The sequence below is a fragment of the Ambystoma mexicanum genome, chromosome 1p, assembly GCF_040938575.1.
Source record: "Ambystoma mexicanum isolate Mex_15411 chromosome 1p, UKY_AmexF1_1, whole genome shotgun sequence".
Classification (NCBI taxonomy): Eukaryota; Metazoa; Chordata; class Amphibia; order Caudata; family Ambystomatidae; genus Ambystoma; species Ambystoma mexicanum.
The window spans coordinates 171866663-171885759 of record NC_090921.1 but is presented as its reverse complement, the minus strand read 5'-3'; the positions used below and the strand labels follow the sequence as shown (position 1 = coordinate 171885759).

Sequence of the window (19097 nt, the reverse complement as noted above, 5' to 3'; positions counted from 1 at the left end):
TTAAGGATGTAAAGTGGGGCCTTAATGGTCCTCAGGATAGCCTTCTTCTAGGTTGCAAGGTTTTCCCTTGGATAAGTGAGTGGAGGGTTCTCCTCATTTGTGAAGGCTTAATATCCCTTGGTGGGATAGAGGGGTCTGGGAGTGATACTAATCTCCCATCCAAGTTATTAAGACCCTCTATCACGATGCGTTCCAGCGTCTCTACATTAACTATCAGAAGCTGTCTGCCAGTACGATTCTCAAAGGGCTGGGATATGTATGTTTACTAGGAGAACCAAGTCACCTGCTTTTTTCACAAGAGTTTGTTTTTGCAATAAGGTGCCAGCTCAGGGTGCTGTGAGCTTCATGGATCTTCAAAATTGGCTGATATAGAGGTTAGACTTCTTCTGGTGGGCAACTTCAGTTTAACTGTTTAGTGCTCAGAGCTTTACAGTTTAGAGTCTGGCTAAGACTTTGGCATTTAGGTGTCCTCCTTCGGTTAGTTTTTGATCCTATGGGGATTTTTTTCACCCAGGGAGGGAGAACAAGGTTCAAGCACCGGGTATATCTACAAGGGGGTTTAGATATCACTATAATGGTGGCGATTGGATGTAAGATACATTTTTTCTCCTTGCCAAGTTTGGCCTCTTAAGGATCAGGTTTGTAAATATCTGCCTTTTGTCATGGTAGCTAGGTCCTCCTTCAAGAGTTCGGGAGGTCGGTAGGTCTCCGTGTTGGCGTTTTGACAGCTTTAGCTTCCCAGGTGGGCCCCTCTCTTCCATTCTGCTCCAGGAGTCATCCCTCCTTAGTATACTCATATGTCTGAAGACAATTGTGGGTTAAGTCTATTGCTTTTCAGCTCCGCTCAGGATGGGTTGACCTATTACAAGTTAACAAAATGTCTTTTTACTCTCATTTTACCTTTTGAAGATTTGTCTTTCCCACTTGGTTCTCCAGTGTAGTGATGTGACATGCCCTGTTTCCAATGCGATATCTTCCTTTAATGCATGGGATGGATCCTACAAGTCTTTCACCCCTATGGGGTACTTTTCTTTATCTCTAGAAGTGTTAGGTGCTTATTATTACACTATCCAGGTTCCCAAAGATGGTATGAATTTAAGTGTTTTAAATGTTTGACTGGACAAAGGAGGCGTTTATTTCAGATGAGTTTTGTCCTAACCTATTAGTATAGGAGAACTTTGTTCAATGTTTTTTCCCCTCTTTTAACCAGTTGGTTTTGGTGCCCTGTAAGGAACGCTGGAATTGGCACTTTTCTTGTTTTCTTGCAGGTTTTGACTGCCTTATAAGACAGTTTTTCGGGCAGCCTAGTCTTAGGCAATCCTCTTGCGGTCAGCTGATTAATTTAAAAAAGGCTTTTAAAATGTTTCCTTTCCTATTAGTTATTTTATTTATTATTGGCTCTATTGTATGGATCATGTTGTACTAATGAGATGCAAGGGCTTTGAACTTGCATAATATGAGCCTCCTGTCTTGTCATAGAATAACTAATCCCCCACACTAACGTGAGATGGGGGTTTAGATTCTATTAAAGACAAGGAGGCGATTATTATCCCACCCTCCCACCCCGTATATGATATGATATATGTCAATTGTGATACGCATGTACACAGGTGGTTCAAGTAAGAACATTCTTTGGTTTGTTGTTCTTCCCAACCACCCACCCTTCTTGCTTGTTCTTACAGCTACGAGTTGAGGTTCTGATCAGGAGTGTGGCTCGCAGTTACAAGTTGTGGAGTGCGTGATTAAGTCCTCTCCAGAAGAACTTCGGCATAGATTCAGGCTGCGGGAAGGTGGAGTTCTCCAGTTTCGATGGATCCTTTCTCCGCGCTACGCAGTTCAACCGTTTCATTGGACTTCTGGTGCAAGACAGCTGCAGAAAGAGGGGTTGGGGTTAGAGTAATGGACATATGTAGAGTAATGGACATATGTAGAGGAGGGTCCCTGCTCATTGGTCCCCTGCAGGGCATGACCTGTCCTCCATGATGGTTTTGGGAGTTCCCCATACATTGACATTGAACTCTATCTAGTTCTGTTGTGGAAACTTTTTTGTTTGTAAAAGTATTTTCTTTGCTGCTGTGGTTTGAGAGTAAAGATTGTAATGCATAATAATCGCCTCTTTGTCTTTAATAGAATCTAAACCCCCATCTCACGTTAGTGTGGGGGATTAGTTATTGTTAATGAACTGTTACTGACATGGGCCCTCATTACGACCCTGGCGGAAAGTGACTGACCGGACCGCCACAGCGTAAATAGCGTTTCCGCCATTGCACGATGGAGCAAAGTGCGGCCCATTCCGACCCATCGGGCACGAGCACCACGCCATGGCGGAAGTGCAAAGTCCGCGATGGCGGAAATGACCCCAAAACGGCCCACACCGCCGCCGTACGGCGCCCTAGATGCAATACCGCCACCCATCACAGCGGACACCGCAGTGAGCGCCAACCGGAAAGTACGGTGACCGTAAATATACGGAAACGGAAGTAAAAACATGGGCCCGGAACGGGAAACATCCCGCCGTACACCTATAAAACCACAAAATCCACACAACCACTAAAAACACTACCCTGAAACACACCCCAACCCGTCATCCACCCTAGCGAAACCAAGAAAAATGGGAAAAGTAGCGAAGAAAGCGTGCGACCGCAAGCGGCAGGTCCACTTCTCCCGTGAGGAACTCACCGTGCTAACAGAGACCCTCCAGGAGAATGCTGCCGTCGTCTTCTCCACGCAAATGACCAGGACGGCACTTGCGAACAAGAAGGCCATATGGGCTCTGGTGGCACAGCAGGTAAGTGCGGTGGGGACCGCAACCCACAGCAATGCAGAAAGCGATGGGACGACCTGCGGATACGCGTCCGCAGCATACTTTCTGCCAACCGCAACATTGCCACAGCCACCGGGGGAGGTCCTGAATCACCCATCAAGTTGACCCCCTGGGAAGAAATCTGTGCCTCCACCATTGGAATGGAGAGCATAGAGGGAGTCGGAGGGATGGAGAAAGGAGTGCAGACATCCGAAGATTCAGGTAGGTGGGCCAAATAAAACAATGCTAAATCCACAATGTCCAATCATGTGAAGTACCATGTGTCCACATAGTGCAACAGAAACACATGTCCAGGAGAACGTCCACACACATCGGCCTGATAGCGCACTTTAAAACTCACAATAAATACATAAATAATTAAAAACCCCTAAAACACCCACTACACGTGCAGCAGGCACACCCTAACTGCAGGCTGCCAAACAACTGCACCCTCACTCCACACACAAATGAAAGCACCTCCAAGGCCCCGACCCAAATCACCCTCAGGTACCACCCCAATGCATGTGATACAATGCCATTCCAATTCCCACAGACCCATTAATAACCCTCGCCCTCCTTTACTCCACCACAGGGTCCGATCCAAACGACGAGCATCAGGACACCCCTACCAGCACACCTGCAAAGAGGGCCAAGACCAACGGCCAAAGACCCTCCACCTCAGCTGCACGCATCAAGACACGGCAGCAGCACAAATCAGGTGGCAGCACAGAGGAGGGAACATCAACAGGCACCCCAGCAGCCAGCATGCCCACAACACCACCACCACAGGTCCCCCCAACGGATGCCACAGAACGCACTGCCTCTGGTGGCAGCAGCACCATAGGTGACACCCCATTGATGGCAGCATGCTCCGACACAGAAGACGGGGATGTCGAAGTCAGATCCATCCATGACCTGTCCCAATCCCCCTGTCTGTCCCATCCCGTACAACATGAGGATACCACGCAGGGGCACCCACAAGACGACGACTGGCCATCCCCCACAAGCCCTGTGGCAAGGCAACATGAGGTCAACAGCCCCTCTGTGACACCCCCGCAAATGGCCATGGCCCAGCAGAGGCAACAGTCCCTCGACCAGTTAATCGTGCAACAGCAGCAACTGGCCACGCTCCTCAAGGACCATGCCGATGAATGTGGGGGCACTAAGGCAGACATAGAAACATCAACTGAGACACTTAGGGCAGAAATGGAGAGAAGTACAGAGACACTAAGGGCACAAATGGAGAGTAGCACCGAGAGCCTGAGAGTCCAAATGGAGAGTAGCACCGAGAGCCTGAGAGTCCAAATGGAGAGTGGCACCGAGAGCCTGAGAGTCCAAATGGAGAGAAGCACCGAGAGCCTGAGGGGGGAACTGCATGCGACGTCCAAAGACGTATGTGCCGAACTTGCCGCAGTGCGCCGTGTGCTCACTGAGCTCTCACAAACACTTAGGGACATGCATGGACGTGAGCAGGCAGAGACATCATCCGTTGCAAGTTCCGTCCAGGGCAGCCCCCAACGTAGATCTGGGAGGAACCTGCGCTCCACAGGCAGGGGTGCCCCTGATACCCGCAGAGGGGGCTTGCAATAGCGACAGCCCACTGACAATGAGCATCTTTGGACACTGGTGTTCGGGGGGGAGGTAGGAGGGTGGAGGGGGTGTTTTGGGCTCACTTGGGTGGCGGGTCGATAGGGTGTTCAACATGATATCACATATGCCATAAACAGTGCACGATCAACCAATGAGATGTGTGGACAATGATCTTTGTGTACTAGGCCATCATAGGCGTACAGTCCATATTGTGCATGTACCAGACACACACAGTGCCACGAGTACCGTGTCCATGTATCAGCCACCAGGCGTGAGTGCTAGAAGCATGCATCAATGAGATGCTGACGAATGTCACGGCCCTCCGGTGCCTCGCAGACTCCTTGAGGTGCTGCCACATCCCCACCCTCATCATGACCATCTTCAGGTGCTTGCAGTTCTGCGTCAGGGGGCATGGGCACATTTCTACGTACGCACATGTTGTGGAGCATGACACATGCCATCACCATCTTTGCAACCTTCTCATGGCGGTACAGGAGTGCCCCGCCAGACCTGCTGAGGCAGCGGAAACGAGTCTTCAGTAGGCCGAATGCCTGTTCAATGACTACACGGGTACGTGAGTGGGCATGGTTGTAGTCCTCCTCATGCTGGTCCCGTGGGTTCCGGACTGGTGTGAGGAGCCATCTCTTCAGTGGATATCCAGCATCACCTGTATGTGGACGATAAACGTATGATGTGGAATGCCATTGCTACGTACGCACACCCCCCCCCTTCCTGCCAGGTCATTGCCGAATCACATACCCCACATTATCATGCATGTAATGAGACTCACCGAGTAGCCAGGATCTGTTCCCTGCGTGTCGCTCCATGTAGCGTGGTATTGTAGAGTTCCTCAAGACCATAGAATCATGGGTTGATCCAGGGAATCGGGCACAACAATGTGTAATGATCCTGTTGGAGTCACACACCATTTGTACATTCAGGGAATGAAATTGTTTTCGGTTGCGGTACTGGGCCTCCATGGCATGTGGGACGACCAATTCCACATGGGTGCAGTCGATGGCACCAATGCAACCCGGTATGCCGGCAAGTGCATGGAATCCCACTTTTGTGTTGGTAATTTCCTGCTCCGAGCGTGGTAGAGAGATGTAGTCGTCTGCGTGCTGCAGGAGGGCATCGAGCACTTGCAATAGTGTCCGTGAGAACAGTGGCTGAGAAATGCCATGCAACTGTCCGACTGTGTGCTGGTAGGTGCCTGTGGCCAGGAAGTGTAGTACAGACACCACCTTCAGTAGGGGTGGGATGGCGGTTGGGCTATCTATCATGCTGACAAGGTCAGCCTGTGTCATGTCCACAATGGCGGCTATGGTGTCCCGGTCCAAACGGTAGAGGGTGTGGATCTGCTCATCAGTGAGGTTGAACGGATGTGCTCGGAGGCGTGGGATTGCGGGCTGCCTGCGTGGTGGTAGTGGCTGTGCTGGCGGCCCTTGCTGGCCCTGCCTTGGCCTCCTCCTCCTCCTGCGTCCCCTCCGTGCGGCCGGTTGTAGTTGGTGTTCATCTTCTTCTTGGAGTTGGAGTACTTGCAGTGCTATCAGGTCCCCCAGGGCCAACATCGCGAGTCCTGCCGGTAGCATTTCGGAGTGGGTGTGGTTGTGGGAGGAGACTGGGTGTGCAATTTATGTGTTTTCAGGCTGTATGGCCTCCACCTGTGGTGATTCATTCCACCTGTGCAAGCTGCTCTCCCCTTTGGCCGAGCACGTCCCGCACACAACGCTGCAATTCGAGGAATGGCATCTTGCTATTGCAATCATGTATTTGTACCCGATGGCCGTGTAACATTTGTTGATATGTACATTCGGCTATGGTCCCATTGTTTCACATACAATCTTTGCAGTCGCGAACAGACTTGTGAAGGGTCAGTGGAACGTAGTACTCGAGTAACGGTGGGCCCTCATGCATCACTGTACCGAGTTGCACCGACGGGCGGGGCGTCCCATTTGTGGGTGAAGGCAGTTGCCATTTTCACACACAGCCGCACTAGATGGATTAATTTGTGATTTCAAACGGCCACAGATGCCTTTTCGACGTGATGTTGCAAATGAGGAATTCGAAGGGCGGCGCTTTCGGTTTTCAGCTAGCGGCGAGGAGATGCCCACAGGTCTGACTGCAAATATAACGTTCTATTGTTCAATGTCCTTGAGACAGGGGCCATGGCGAGGATGCAATGATTGATATGAATAGTTTGGGATGCGCAATAGCGACGTGGGCGATGAGGCCGGACGTTCCCAAATACATGTTACTTCACAACACTGGAATTACGGCCTGGGGCACTGTGGATTTTGCAGGCTGCATAACGCACAGACTCAATGGATATTTCTAATGTTATGTGAGTAAATATTCAGGCGTTTTTATACCGGGATGAGGGAATGATGAATGGATGCATGGGCAGATGATTTGATACAGAGTTTGCCATGTACAGGGCTTCTTGGAATCTATCCGCCTCCCCTGCGCTATGTGATGCAGGGCTGCCATAGTGGGACCATCGTCTATCTGGCCTTGTTGAGCCCTCCCTGTCTCGACGCGCCTTCAGACACTTGTGTCCATGCACGTTAACATTCCCATCTGATGGATTCTGTTTTGACAGACGCATGCACAGGTACACTCGTTTGTGATGGTGTTTACACCTCGATATAGATGGTTATGAGTCGCAAGTGGTTTTGGGGTGGTGATGATCCTTTGGAGTGGGCTAGCATGCATATGGCTGTGGATTTAGTGTGATCATTGAAGTGAGTTGTTCGAATGTAGTTCTGATGGCCATTCTGTTCTTTTTCTTTTCTTTTGGTTGACAGGTATCTCCTCCCCTTTTGCCACTGCCATCTGTATGCCACTCCTGCAGATGGCTTTTACTCCCGACACCTGCTGCTTCGTGTTAATCAGTGGAGCAGCATTACGATCTTATGGGACGATCGCCAATGGGCCACATGCCCTTACGCAGTACTAGTGGCTCGGAGCAACATTTCGGCCTTTCAGCTGGACTAGTGCCTCCCCATTGGGACGGCCCTGCGGTTCTGTGCGTTTCCATGTTGCCTTTTCGTACGTGAATGTGGCTCTGTGTACCATGATGGAACAGGGCGTCACACAAGTAGTAGCTGGTCATTTCTTGCGGATGCAGCCCACAATGGTGAAATGTGTTTTGGAGTTCATGGCCTAATGGCTGTATGGGCTTGGTGATTTTGTTGTGCATTAAATTTCTATTCTGATATGGGCCGTGTAGCGTTCTTCTTTGCGAGTGATGTGGCATATTCCTATTTGGGGAGCGATGTATTGTGAGGAGATCTGCATTGGGTTCCAGCTTCGGAGTTTAGTTGCGTGGTACTGTGCTGGGCGCGTTTGCCTACGAAGCCCAGTGAGGTCAGGGATGGGGGCTGCCAATATGACAGTTTGAATGTTGTCATGCTCAGGGGCGGGGGATTGGGTTTTGTGTAACAGATGCCGGTCAGCCAGGTGGACTGGTGGAATGATGTGATTTTCGGAATATTGCTGGTCACAGGTGCCTGTGTTTGCGTGCGTTTCTGGGGGGGGGACTGTGGTCATGTCCATTGGAATGGCTTCTGTATTCGTGCCATCTGTGCCCTGCAGCTCCCATTGGCCCCTCTTGTGAATCTTTTGTTCGTTGGCATGCATGGGTGACTTGTACATTTCACTGGTTGCATTGTGACTTCATTGCACCTACGGGGAGTTGTACTTTGTGGGCAGGGAGCGGTGTACAGGCACTCAGTGGGGCCGTTTACGGTTGATTCGCGATGCCGTACTTCTCACCATGGCGGAATGGTACTTTCCGCCATGCTTGATGGCGTTAGGTACATGTCCGCTAGGGTCGGAATTCGCGTACCCTTGCGCCATGGTGGTATTTACGGTTTGGCATGGCGCGCGCGCGCGTACTTGGTGCAGTTAGCGTTGGCGTTCACTACGGTGTCGCTAATGGCTTCGTACTTTGCGGTGACGGGTCATAGTCGCACCGATCGCTATTCGATGGCGGTATTGCATTTCCGCCATCGTTTTTCGATTTCCGCCAGGGTCGTAATGAGGCCCATGGTGTGGTCTGTCGAGCAACCCTTCTAAAAAATAAAAATAATGGAGTCAAGTGTGTATAAAGTCCACCCTTCCCCGGTATTAGTAAATGTGTGACTTTGCTCTGTTAGCCTCTGTAAAGGGAAAGTAAGGTTGTAAGGACTCGTTGGCTTGGTGGAAGACACTGCCACACCCATAACGACCCAATGAGACACGTACACAGTAACTGGAGAGCGTCGAAAAAACTGGCCACGGTCCAGACAGTTGTAGCGGTAGGTCCAGACAATTGTAGGGTTAGCTGTAACTTGGTATGCAGTATCTCTGCTGGGAGGGAAGCCGAGCGGTCCTGGTGAACTCAACTCGCCTTCCTGGAACTATTTACACTGGAAGGAGCAGTTACGTCTCTACGCGCGTTTACACTTTACACAGAAAGCTCGCCGTCCTTTTGAAAGCCTCCCTGACTTGGTGTCCTAATCCCGGCGGGACGCACGCGACGCTGCGCTCCAGGACGATGGCGCATTAAGTCCGCAACTCGACGTCGAGCCCCGCCTGCTCCCGAACGGACGCCACCCGCACGCCTCTACCCTCCCGTGATTTTGCGGGTATTCGCCAAACGGCCCTATATAAGGATGCCGCTGAAAGGACGCCCTGTGAAACTTCTGACGGTGATGCTAGTCGCTTGCACGAGTTGCATCCTGTATTACTCTGTGTTTAGTGGCCCAGCAGACAGGGAGCCAGAGGAACTCGTTTGTAAACGGTAAGGCCTTTCTTTATTAAATCAAATGATTTAGTCCCTACAATATGCATGTGTACTTACTGTACATCATCAACAGCGTCTTCACGGTAAGTAACAATACACCCGTCGTTGGGATTATCTAGGGCATCGGTGGTAGTGACTTTAAAACACGTTTTGCAAATGTAAGCCAATAGACATCTCTGGGGGTGTAAATATATGAAGGTCACTATTATTAATATGATGTAAGAAATATACAGTTTAGAAACACACACAACGAGCAAGATCTTTTTTATAGCAAAAGCTGCCATTCCAGTTGATTCTGACGATCCCCCCCCCTTTCGTATGAGACACAGTGAGATTAAAAAATGTGACCAGGACCAGGACCTGGGCTCATTCTGCGATTTAAGCACCTGACCGCCTAGCCTCCTAGCCCTACCTCCATATACGTATTTGTTAGGGTTTCATTTTAATTTGTTAGATTAAATAATTATTATTTTAATGACAATGCCTTGAAAAGTACATACATGACATTATATACATTGTTATATGTTGAGCAAAAAGAACATGGTTCTAGCTTTATTCTCTGCACCGTGAATGGAAGATTGCGGAACTCAGCTGAGAAGGCGTGTAAGTCTAAAGAAATGGCATGTGTGTTTTAAAACTGTATTCACAGTGAAATAAAATGCACATGTTAGTCATCTGCTTGAGTCGTTATTTCACACAGCATGCAGCGTTATGCTCCACTCCTATTTATTATCACCCGCTATTTGCACCTCTTACTGGGCAGTAGTCCGCCTCACCGCCCTAACCCTCTGTCTATGGCCATCAACTTCACTAGCTCTGACTGTCATGCTTTGTTGACACAAAGCGGCACCTCGAGGAGCCCCTGTGCTTTCCGAGCTGTGACGTTGGTCACACCGCTGAAATCAAAACAGTCCCGCAAAATATAGGACTGTTGGCCACCATATATTATGGAAGACGGCTTTAGACCAGTGTGTTATCTTAAAATGGCAATCAAACCCAAACACGCTTTTTAATAAAGCAATTGGCATGTAAAGGTATTGGCTGACACATTGTATTTGGGAAGCTCCTTACAGTTTCTTTGAATAAACATCAGAGCACAAGTTGAGGGAGCACACTGGTGGTCAGAGTCCGCCAATTTTGATTAGTGGGTGTAAACCGTCCCTCTGTGTTGTGTCCTGGACGCAGGGCACAGGATCCCGGCACACCTTTGCTGGGGGTCACCCAGTCGACACAGTTGGATGCAGGGATCACCCTACTAGACCGTGGACACACTGTCGGACCATGGTCTGGGGTACCGTCCGTCGTGACATACGGCGCCGGAGTTGTCTGGCAGGGACACCAGTAAATGGGTGCAGAGTTGCCTGGCAGGGGCTCTGCTGACTTGGGGGCCTCAGAGACAGTGTTGCCCAGCAGGCAGGAGTCAGTTGGTCTCGACTAATGAGCAGGAATCCGCTCATCCCTTTTATTGAAGTGGTTCACATGGTCACTGGCATGTGACATGAGCACAGGCTCTTATCAGGGACGGATTTCCTTAAAGGGGCACAAAATGACATTCCTCTCTTTTCATAACCAACAAACAAATAACAAGCATCACTGGACATCAAATTAATTAACATTCACATACAGCACTACTTGGAATCATGCGTGCAAACAATAACCACATACATTGATTCTCAGGTTGGGACAACCATCAACTACAATTATGCTCTGACAGTTACAAACAAAAATACTGATCATTTGTACACATTGAGGGTGACAGTCAGGGTTGGTGGACTGCTGGTGGCGCGTCGGTAGTTCCACCACGTTTTTAAAGGACTCTTTATTAACCTGGGTGAGTGGCACTCAAACCACTGAATGACACAGTTATCAACTCCTGGCCCCATACAAAGCAGGCAGACAGAATGCAGGAGCACAGCTTTACATAAACATCTTAACTGGGATCACTTTGAGCATATACATGACATGCAGGCACACAACATCAACAATGAATGCTGCTGAGTTCCTTTTAAGCACTTGCAGTGCTGCAAGAAACTAGTTCAGAGTTGTGCAAATTTCAGTTCAAGACAGTTATTTCCACAGATCAGGGGCCGGCAAAGGCCCGACTGGTGGCACCCCCACCAGGCAGCGACACCGTTGGCATAGGAGGGTTCACAAGCACTCCTAAGAGCGGCAACCCTCATGTCCTTCTGCATTGGGGCATGTGCCAGTTCAGGTCGCCCCATCTTTCCCCTCAGCCCTGATCACAGAGCACACAACATGGCATCTCCCATCCCGCAGGCAGGAGCTACTTTGAGAAAACGTCATCTTTCCTATTTCTTAAAGTTTGCCTCTCCTGAATGGTAAAATAGCCCTCTTTTTCGGTCTGAACTGCTTCAATTCTTTTGTTCTTTTCAATTCTTTTGTGCCTGATGTGCGCCCAGAGCGCACATCAGGCACTTTCCTTTCCTTCCTTCGCGCGGGAAATGCACAACATTGTTCACATTGCAACAGAGCTCGGATGGTGGGAGCTCACTCTTTCACCGCATTGGCTGATCCGGGTTTACTTCCTTTAAGTGCTGATTGGCACCTGGATCTGCAGGGTGGTCCCTACACTTTATAGTCGTAGCACTGACGCGCAGCGCGTCATTTCTTATAGGCTGAGTAGTGTGGGTTCACTTTGCTTCTCTTACCAGATCCCTACCTAAGCAATAAATCACAGACAATGTATGTGTATGGAAAAGATGTAGGCCGTAGGCATTTTATTTGCTTACAGAAAATACAACACAACAAAATAATTAGACTGCCATATGCTTTTGGGCACCTTGTGTCCAGTCCCGAAGTTGCCCAAGGCTCCTCCTGAGTCCTTGTTATCCCTGGGCCTTCGTTCCTGGGCACATGCCGCCTACGACATGTCTTGTACCATGTACCGAAAGAGTACTCGGCGTTTCTTCTTCTGCCTGCTCCTTCTTTTCTTGGACCGTGTACCGAAAGACTACTCGGCGTTCTTACTTCCGCTTGCTCCTTCTTTCTTGGACCGTGTACCGAGGGAGTACTCAGCGTACCTGCTCATGCCTGCACCCTTCTTCTTCCGTTGTTATTGTAGGGTGGGTTGGGTGGCAAACGTTTTTACATCCCCTATCCAGGCACTAAGAGCCTACCCGAGAGAGGTGAGCTCTTACCTGGTTTGCGCCGCCTCTCCTTTTCCAGGCTTACTTATACCCCCCCTGCCTTTTGTTCCTTCTTGGGGGCGGCCGAGTTACCCCCTGACCCCTTGCTGTTACATTTCGCACCTTCCCAGGTGCTGTTTCCTGCCCTTCCTGGGCTTTTGTTTCTTGTGGCGCCGTTCGGACGCCCCTCCCTACGCTTTCGCGCCGTTTTCCCCCACCCCACGCCTAAACTCCGAGACCCTTCATCGTCCCGCATTTTATGCGGCCTGGGGCCTGGGTCATTTTTCCCTCTCATTATTTCTGATTTTACAAGCTCCGACCCGGTTCACCTCTGGTTTGTTATTGCAGATAAAAGAGCAGCATATCACGCTCTTCCTCCATGAGGGTGTGAAGACTGCCGTCTGCAGCTTCTGAGATGGGTTGTCTGGTTGCATTTACCCCCATCGTTGGAGGAGCCATCTGTCAGGGAATACGCAAAAAAGAACCTGCCCCGTCGTGTTTTCTAGTTCATTGTGTGTTCACACCTTCATGGCCAGAGTGCCTCGCACTGCCGTCTCTTGGGCCGAGATCGCTCTGGCGCTGCCAGCATGGCAATTTTCTCCTAATCCCGCTTTTTATTTTTTTTTAATTCGAGCTCCGATCATGGAGCATTTTACGCTTTTCACCGGCAACTGGGCCGGGATCTTTTAGGCGAGTTCAACAGCACAACGTTGCGGCCACGACAGAGCAGGCCCCTCGATGCCACTCCAGAAGGAAGCGACATTTGTACTTTCTAGCTTTAGTGCGGCAGGACTCGCACCGCACCTACCTTCCTCATGCTTCACCCCAGACACGCGGAACACAGAGCGGGGACAACTCTCTTCCTGTGGCTCGGAAGCAAACAGGACGCCGCTGCAGGTGCCAGCGCTGCTCCTGGAGCGTGCACTCTTCCCCCCCCCAACCCCCATTAACTTTTACTCCCCTCGGATCGCGGATCCAGCTGCCCTTCTTACTCTCCCAGGCAGGGGGTCCTCACTGACACAGGTGCGGCTGCCAGGACATCACTGCAGCCTGTTCCTTTTTTTCCTTAACAAACACTGAATGTAGAGTAGACGACCAGGGACATAATTTATGGATCGCCAGGGGTCGCGCTTGCAACCCCCGAGGTCTCCCTTGCTACCCCTGTGGTCTCCCTGGCCACCCCTAAAAAAAAATAAAAAACATCCTGTGCTGTGGCCAAAGCTATGTGCCCCTTTGTTTCTCGACTGGGTGGCTTTCTTGTTCAAGCTTCTTAAAAAAACAGGGGGTTACACAAGTGAGTAGTGACCCTAAATAAGAAAGAATAGGAATGACAATTTGTCTTTCTGGAATTTTAAACAATAATTGCTAGCCTCATTAAAGTTTCATTTTAAGCACACTGCGGGGGGTGACTTGTTCTTAAACACCACGAATTCATGATACAGACAAAATCCTCCAAAAAGCATTTAGAGTAGAATAAGCATCTATTTCGGAGTATGTATTTTGCTTTTCGCAAGTTGCAGTTATAGCATTTTTTTTTCTGCCGATACATATGGTGATCCAATCTTGTACGAAATGTATAGCACGTTACATTGATATTGTAACCATATTTTTCATAGTGTACTTAGAAACAATGCTATGCGATGCAACTTCCTGTTTTGTCAAGGGGTAAACGGTTGTTTTCTATCGCTTCCTGCAATGTCATCAGAGGTCAAGGGTCATGTGATGTCACTTCCGCTACCCCTGGCATTTTGGTGAAATTACGTCCCTGTAGATGACTTGCAGGGCACAGCAGGGGTTCTTTGTTCCTCATCGCCATTGTTATGTCTGGACTTCGGAGGCACCGGGTTCAGACACGAAGTTCTGCAGGCACCTTCTCTCCTTTCTGGGTGGGAAAACACCACACCGACCCCTCGCATGGCCCAGCACTAGACGCCGGACAGCCACGGTGTAGACGCCGCACAGCCACGGTGGTCTCGCGGGCTCCTCCTCTAATTTCCTTCTCTGGGGGAAAACACCATGCTGATCCCTCGGAGGGCCCAGCTCTAGATGCCGGACAGCCAAGTTGGTCATGAAGGCTCCACCTCCTCGTGGCCAATATTGTGACTGGACCTGCTGTCACGAAGGCCAGTCCGTCCATAGCTGGGGTCACCCAGCACACACTTTGACATCATTGTTGTGGGACAGTGGGGGCATCCACCACACCAGGTTACAGGGATCACTTTGATGGGCCGTGATCACACGGACCCAGACAATGGCCTGGGGGCACCCAGGTCGAGATGCAGGATAGCGCCGGCGTTGCCCTGCAGGGGTACTGACGTCTCTCAACATAGTTGCCTAGCAGGGGCTCTGCTGGCATATGCAGGTAGAGTTGCCGGCAGGGGATCCACTAACATGAATGCGAGGCATCCTGAACAGTGTTGCCCAGCAGGGGCACTGTCCTGTTGGAGGGTCCTGCAGGTCAGGCCGCAGCCAGCCACACAGCGCCAACATGGCGCTGGCAATAACAACACAGCACACCAGTGTCCATTGGTCCAAGACTCACGAGCGGATATGCTCGTTCTTTTTATTCATGAGGGGACATGGTCACTGACACATGCCATGAACACGAGCCGTGGGAGATACCATGCTCCCAGGAGTAGTGACACCCCATACTGGGGGCACCCAGCCGACATACTTGGATGCAGGGATCGCCCTACTAGACCGTGGGCACACAGTCAGACCATGGTCTGGGAGCATCCAGGCCGCATGTACAGCACTGGTGTTGCCCGGCAGGGGCACCAGCAAATGGTGCAGAGTTGCCTGGCAGGGGCACTGACTTGAAAAAGCCTGCCAGGGTGCTACGCAGCGCCAGGAATGCACTGCAAAGAGCAACACAGCAGACAGGAGTCAGTTGGTCGCGAACGATGAGCTGGAAACAGCTCATCCCTTTTATTGAAGTGGTCACTGACATGTGACATGAGCACAAGCCCTTATCAGGGACTCGTTTCCTTAATGGGGCACAATGGGTGGTTTTGTGGCCGTTGTGTTATGGAATATTTGGTATTCCAAGTGTGATGCTCTGTATGGGACTGCGGGGCTCGGCACCGTGGAGGAAAAGAACGAGATGCACACACACTGTAGCAGTCCGGAGCGGCAATCCCTTTGCAGGCTTTCCCACTACTCTTTATTGGCCACATCACGTGGTCCTCTGCGGCCATGTGCTTTGTTGTCATGTGATCATCACATCCCTCCCCAACTTATATAACAAACACATACTCTAGAACATATACCAGGGCACTCATGTTGTGTGTCCAGAGGTCTTCTTTTCATAGCTTACGGCTTCAGAGTCCTGTTGCTTCTAGTCCGGTTTTCACCGCCTCTCCCCTGTCCGTAAATGCAATTTATTTATTATTTTATTTATTTTATTCATTTGTTACATGCCCAGACCCTGGGGTATCACAGTGTGGTTACAGACAGCTTAGGCATTGGTCATACAATTGTAGCAGGTACAGTACCTATTTACAATTGGAGGAAAAATACAAAACGTTGGTACACAAAAATGTACAAATTGCAAATTTGGGCATTATACTAGACTAAGTTAGAAAACCCATTTGCTAATATTGGTTAAATAACCAAGTTTTAGTCGTTTTTTTTAAATCTGAGGAGGGATGTCTCTTGTTTGATGTTGATGGGGACTGAGTTCCAGTGTTTGGGGGCCAGGACAAAGAAACTACTACACCCCGCTCTCGTAGTTTTGTAGCGGGGTGTAACTAGGAATTGGTTGTCATTTGATCTCAGTGTTCTGGTGGGTTCTTTTTTCTATAAGGCATTGTTGAGGTGATAGGGGCTTTTTTGGCAAGACATTTGTGTGCAATGCAGAGTGTTTTAAAGATAATTCTGGCTTTGATGGGAAGCCAGTGGGCATCCTTCCTGACCTTCGAGATGTGATCAAACTTTTTAATCCCTAATGCTGCTCTTAATTAAGGCTTTGTTTTGCAAGAGTTGCAGTTTACTAAGATTACTATTGGGAGTCCCAAGCAGTAGTACATTGCAGTAGTCTAATTTGGATAATATCAGAGCCCCAGCCAGGATGATACAATTGGTAGGAGTCAGAAACTGTTGGCTTAGTGCGATAAGTTTGGATGTATAGGCCGTGGATGATGCGAGTTTACTGATGTGTTTGGTCATAGTGAGGTTGCGTCTAAGTATACACCTAATGTTTTTACTTGCTTAAGTACTGGGATCATGGTGCCATCGATATTAATAGAGGAGTAATCTGAGTGGAGGGCAGCTATTTTTGATTGGGAGCCTACGATGAGAATTTTAGTCTTCTCGTCATTAAGACAGAGACTGTTTAGTGCCATCCAATTTTGAATCATAGCGTATATTTTGTTAATAGTTGCTGTGTCTTGGTTGTAGTTCCCTGAGATGGGTATGAGGATCTGGGTGTCATCTGCAAAGTTAGTGTAGATGACACCCATATCATCTAATGGCGAGAATAGGAGCTTCGTGTAGGCATTATAGAGTGTGGGAGAGAGGCAGGATCCTTGAGGTACTCCAATGGGTACTGGAATGGGATCAGCAGCTTCTTTACCTATTGCAACTCGAGAAGTATGTTCCGCAAGGAAGGATTTCACCCACAAAGTAGCGTTTTTGGAGAAGTTGAAATCATTGGCTAGTGAGGTACACAGTTTGTCATGGTCAACGAGTTCAAATGCTGTGGACAGGTCTAATAGTAAGAGAATACAGAGCTTCCCTGAATCTCTGATGGTATCCATGTGGATTTTGAGGTCTAGGAGGGCTGTTTCCCTGCTGTGATTGGGCCTAAAGCCCGATTGTCTGGTTCCGAGGAGCTGGCTCTGTTTGAGGCTCTGTTTGAGGTGAGCTTGGACTTGTGTGTATGCTATTTTTTCAATGAGTTTGAGTAAGGAATGGGACTGTTGTTATTGGACGGTAATTAGTTGGTACTGTAGGGCCAAGAGTTGGTTTTTTAGCAATGGGGTGACCCAAGCTTCTTTGATGCTGGCTGGGACTGTATTGGTATTGAACGAGGAGTTGACAAAATTGGTGATAGTGGGTGTGATACTGGTGCCTTTTTGACTAATTTAGCTTGGACGTTGTCCCCTTTGCAGTTGGAGGCTTTTAACTTGGAGATGGTGTTGAGCACTAATTCCTGCGTGACGGGGTGAAGTGGAATAGGGAATTATTATTTTCATTAGTGGTGGGGATGGGGTTAGTGATTAGGACATTTTTATCTGCTAATAACAGTCTTTTGGTGGTTATTTTATTTTGTAGTAAAGGAATTTTGGAAGCGAGTGCGTCTTGTATAGTGGTGCACCATTCTTTACTAGAAATTACCGTGGTTGTGTTAGGGGTGGGATTTTCTAATTCTCTAAGGATGGAGAAAAGTTCTTTAGAGTCTGAAGTAGCATTACTGATATGTGTGTTATTATCATTGGTTTTGTGGGTAATAATGGCTGTGTTCTAAATTGTTTTGGCGTCCTTAAAGGCTTTGGCGGAGTCCGGGGTGGGATGTTTGGTGTGGGCGTGTTCAATGGAAGGTTTGGTTCTTCTTAGGGAAATTAATTCTTCGTTGAACCAGAGATGTGTCTTTTTGTCAGCGCATCACGTTTTGGTAGTTATATGCGCTACTTCATCGATAGTAAGGGTAAGGCATTTATGGTAGTAGACCGCAATGGTGCTTGGTTCATTACTGACGACCAGGTTAGTTTCTAGTGTTCTGGTGAGGGTGGGGCAAAGTTCACTACAGTGAGCTTACAGGAGTTTCTAGATTCGAGAGTAACCTTTAATTTAGTCTAAGTAGGACAAGGTTCATCATTCATGAGCGTGAATTTTATGCAGAAGTGGTCCGTCCATCCAAGGGGACTAATTGCATCAATAGTTAGTCTGGTATTAAGTGAGAGGATCCAATCAAGGATTCTGCCTTTGATATGCGTAGGAGAATTCACTAGTTGTATGAAGTTCATGTCTTTGAGTGCTGAGTATAGGAATTCAGTTTTATCGTCTTGGTCATCAGTGAACCCGAGATTCAAGTCTCCAAGGATAATGTATTTCGTGTTAGGTTTAATGCGAGGTGCAAGTAATAGTGGGATGTCTATTTCTGGGTGACTGTTGGAGCTGGGTGTTCAATATATATCACTACAATGTTTATCGTGGTGTTCTCATTCATAGCGAGTTTACCTAGCAATAGTTCATACCCTGCAATGTCTTCGATAGTACTCGATCTGAGTTGTATGTTAATCTTGGCAATGATGGCTACGCCATCTCCTGTGGTATGGGTTCTATCCGCTCTGAGGATGGTGTAGTCGGGCGGGATTGCTAGAGCTAGCATAGGTCCTGATGTTTTGTGGAGCCAGGATTCTGTGATTACTAGTAGATCCAGATTTTGTTCAATGATTAAGTCATGGATTTCGATTGCATGAGTTCCTAGTGATCGTGCATTGATGAGGGCGCCTTTTAAGCTACTAATTGGCTTGGGAGCAGCTGCAGTTACAGTCTTAGTATCTTTGGTTGCGAGGCATTAGCAGGTCTTAATGCAGTCAAGACAGTAGGTGACTTGTACTTTTTATTAATCCTGTGGTTATTGGTCTTGGGTGGTTTGGGTGTCACGGGAGAGGGGGTTTGGCAGCAATGGAGTAATTTACTACGTGATCTAAGGCGGAGTGATCTCATGTTACCATCGATAGGGTGGGTTTTGATTCCTGATGAAGTATTAGTAAAGAGCGAGTGGTCTGCTATTTGATCTGTGAGAGAGGGTTCTCGTCCAGAG

At 48.8% G+C, this 19097-nt stretch overlaps 1 protein-coding gene across 1 annotated transcript in view; it reads left to right on the top strand.

Annotated features, from left to right (window-relative positions):
* The first annotated feature begins 8726 nt into the window (after positions 1-8726).
* Positions 8727-19097, top strand: part of LOC138487339 (alpha-2,8-sialyltransferase 8E-like) — a 190809-nt gene continuing 180438 nt past the window's right edge. The window contains exon 1 of the mRNA XM_069613988.1: positions 8727-9179. Within this exon, the coding sequence (XP_069470089.1) occupies positions 9052-9179 (128 nt within the window). The 5' untranslated portion in view covers positions 8727-9051. The remainder of the gene's footprint in view (positions 9180-19097) is intronic.